Source organism: Brassica napus, unplaced genomic scaffold (genome assembly GCF_020379485.1).
Source record: "Brassica napus cultivar Da-Ae unplaced genomic scaffold, Da-Ae ScsIHWf_1961;HRSCAF=2609, whole genome shotgun sequence".
NCBI classification, from domain to species: Eukaryota; Viridiplantae; Streptophyta; class Magnoliopsida; order Brassicales; family Brassicaceae; genus Brassica; species Brassica napus.
In genome coordinates, this window is record NW_026015376.1 from 33,607 (window position 1) to 37,082 (window position 3,476).

General features: G+C 38.5%; 1 protein-coding gene across 1 annotated transcript; it reads left to right on the forward strand.

Moving 5' to 3' along the window:
* The first annotated feature begins 1,697 nt into the window (after nucleotides 1-1,697).
* LOC125599698 lies at nucleotides 1,698-3,474 on the forward strand. The gene is made up of 2 exons (XM_048772851.1): nucleotides 1,698-2,125; nucleotides 2,807-3,474. Exons 1-2 carry the CDS (start codon nucleotides 1,847-1,849, stop codon nucleotides 2,900-2,902), a joined length of 375 nt encoding a protein of 124 aa, XP_048628808.1. The 5' UTR covers nucleotides 1,698-1,846; the 3' UTR covers nucleotides 2,903-3,474.
* The last annotated feature ends 2 nt before the right edge of the window (nucleotides 3,475-3,476 follow it).

Genomic DNA, 3,476 nt, shown 5'->3' on the forward strand with positions numbered 1-3,476 from the left:
ACATCTATCATCTCCGAAGGCAACCCAAGACTATAAACCAGTTTCTGAATCTCATAATAAGAATCAGCAGACACATTGTCTTCCGGCAAATACTCTTTAAACAAGTCCGCCCATTCGTTCATGCAACTTTCAGGTAGATTGTGATCAGTTTTAATATTCATCATTCTAGCAGCTAACGACAATTTAGAGAGACCTTCTCTACAACCACTGTAAAGTGGTTGATTCGCCGCGTTTAACATTTCGTAAAACTTTTTTGCATCTATATTAGGTTCTTCATCTTCATCATGAGCTACGAATGCATCAGCTACCATATCATGAACCCTATCATAATCTACCATCTCCTCCTGATGGTAACTATGTTCATTATGCAAATGATGATCAACCGGTTCTTTTTCCTGAAAATTGCTATTACTACTACTAGCTTCGTTCTGATCATAATTAAAACTTTCTCCATGTTGAAACCAGATATAGTAATTTGGCGTGAAACCTCTATTTATTAAATGCTTCCAAACATTTTCACGGTTTGCCAGTTTCGAATTGTTGCATTTCCGACAAGGACAGAACATCTTACCACTTTCTTGGGCGAGCGGTGTTGAATCTGCTTGATGCATAAATGTCTCCAGCCCGCAAGGTATTCTTTCGTCACTCTCCCGTTAGCATCTCTATGCATATACATCCACTTCCGCAACTCGTAAATAGTCCCGGAGCCAGCCATTTTTTTTCACGTTTTTGTTGTTGGTGTGTTTTAAATGATGTTCAAACATCCATATTTATAGGAAATTTCGAATCTGGTAGTTGTAATTTTCCTATGAATTTACGACGAAAATTAATTAGGTGGCCAAAAAAACGTGTAACACCTACAAAGTTGGTGGATTCAAAAATTTCCTCGCTAATACACGTAAACTATTTCCCTCGTAAATACCACGCAAAGTTTACGTCGTATTTACGAGGAAATAGTTTTTCCTCGTAAAATACTCGTAAATTACATCCACTTTACGACGAAACACTTTTGTCGTTACGTTACGAGGAAATAACGATGACTTTAGTTTTTCACGTAAATTCCTCGTAAACTCGACGTAAATTTACGAGGATTGTTTTTCCTCGTTAATTTTCGTCGTTAAGCATGTGTTTTCTTCTTGTAGTGAAGATCCATTCGGGTATTTTTTACATTTCGGACCGCGTACGGATCGGATTTTCGGTTCGGATTTCGGATATAGATTTTATGCCAACCATACGAATTGGCAGAATGGGTCAGACGAAATCAAGCGGCCTAGCCTACTAATTGTTCTCATTTCTCTTGTCACCTCTTATGCTTTTACACTCCTCCTCGCTCATCTCTGCCGTGAAGTGATCATCCTTCTCATCAGTGAAATATGGTTTTCGTTACTTGAGATAAGAAAGAAAATAGTAGCTCAGTAAGAGTACCAACCAACCAAACAAATTATCTTTAATCTTTCTTAATAGTAGTTAGCAATAGCCCTTATTTATTTTGTTTACAAAAGGCCCTTAATTGGTCACATAGAATAGGCCCATGAATAGAAAGCCCATAAATAACTTGTAAAAAACTTTATAATAGCCGCCCAAGTTATAAAAGCGGTTGTGAGTGATTAGCAGCCAAGTGCCATGTCAAGCATGGGTCCCACTTAAGTCTCCCACACCTCCACACTTACAAATATTTAATTAAATTTAAAAAATCTCATTATCACACACACATACCCAAAAAATTTCTCCTCTTTTCTCTCTCTCTCTGTCTCAAAGTTAGTAGTATCTTTAGCTTTGTGTTCTTCTGCCTTTCTTTTTGGTTGGTTCTCTGTGTGTTTCGTCAGTGTTAAGTCTGGAACCAGAGATGGTGACGTCAGATGATTGGACGAAGTCAGCGATGAGAGATGGAGAAGTGGTGGCTGAGCTTCTTGTTAAGCTCAAGAAAGCCAAAGTGAGACCTGTTCTGTTCTCGTGTCCTACGCTCCGGTGGGGAAACCGGCAGCCACGGTCGAGAAAAGAAGTTGAATCAGCGAGATGTAGCCCGAGTACACCGCTCTCTTGGAGCGCTTCTTCTTCTCCATCTGCTTACCTCGACGGTCACGAGGCCACCATTGGCTCATCACCCGTCGGATCTAGATCCAAGGTTCGTCCTTATCTTCCTCTTTCAAACTCTATCGTCTATGTTTGTTTGAATACCATCAAGATATTCATCTTCACAACAAACATATCTCGTTTCATTGCTTCTCTCCTGCTTTGTTTCCCCGACAAAACTAGAAGTGTTTGACATGGAGAGGGTATTCTTGTCATTTCGTAGGGCTGCTCAAAAGAATAGCATGATACGTCACCGTTTCTGTTTGTCTGTTTCGTTCCTTGTCGTTCGAGTAATGTCATCGCATAGGCAATAATCCGGCATAATTACTTGGATCATCTTTAATTAAACTTTAGTTAGCTATATTTTCCTTAATAATAAATAATAATCTGGATCGGCTAATACTTAACTGTTGTTTGTGATGGGCCGGCCTATGAGTTATCTCTAGTTTGTAAACAGTGGACCACCGCTATGAGTTCTAAGACAAGTCAAATGAATTAGTTTGGATTCTAGGGAGAGTTTATGGATTAGATATGTGAAGTGTGTGTTTGGAAAGGAGAGTTAGGTTATCAACCTCAATGACAAGACGCGTTCATATTGTTATCGTTATCATCACATTCACATGGGACCATTTTTCACAAACATTTAATTAGAGTGGGGACTTTGTCATCCTGTGTTTCTTGTGACTCAACTTCCCCCCATTTATTATCAAACGATTCTTGTTTATTATCGCAGGTTCTTGTAACCGCAGACTTGGATTTTGATGTCAAAAGATTGCAGAACAAAAGGTTCCCAGTTCTTGAATTCTTGACCATTCCTCTATGTGATTAAGATCTTCTCTTTATGAATGTGTTTTCTTTTATGAGCAGGACATTGCATTGCTCAGCGAACGAGGAGACATCAAGAACAAGAACTTAAAGAGAATGAAGTTGAACACACAAATTTCTACGTCTCTCTCAGAATGTAATTTGGTAGAGAATGAGGATGGCAGTTTCCTGCTACCTGACTTGAATTTAATGCCATGTGAGGAAGCAACACTATATGATTATAAGTATTGTAAGGTGAAGGATACTCACTTAAACCATTAGAAACTGGTTTTATCAGAGTGGACTCATCTGATCATCTTTGGCTCAGCTTCAGAAAAGAGTCTGCCTCGCAGGAGCTCAAGAAAAAATGGAAAAAGATCTGCGTATTCGTCCATATATCACAGATAAAAGATCATAAGCAGATGTGTAGGATAAAGAAAACAAATATTTTTTTGGTTTCTTTTGTAGTGTCATTTTGTAATGTTTGTCTATATTAGCACAAGGAGGAGTCATTTTGTAATGTTCTTTGATGGCTCCTCGCTTATAAAATCCAAACAAACGAGCAACATTGAATTTAAATGTCACTTTCGACAACCATA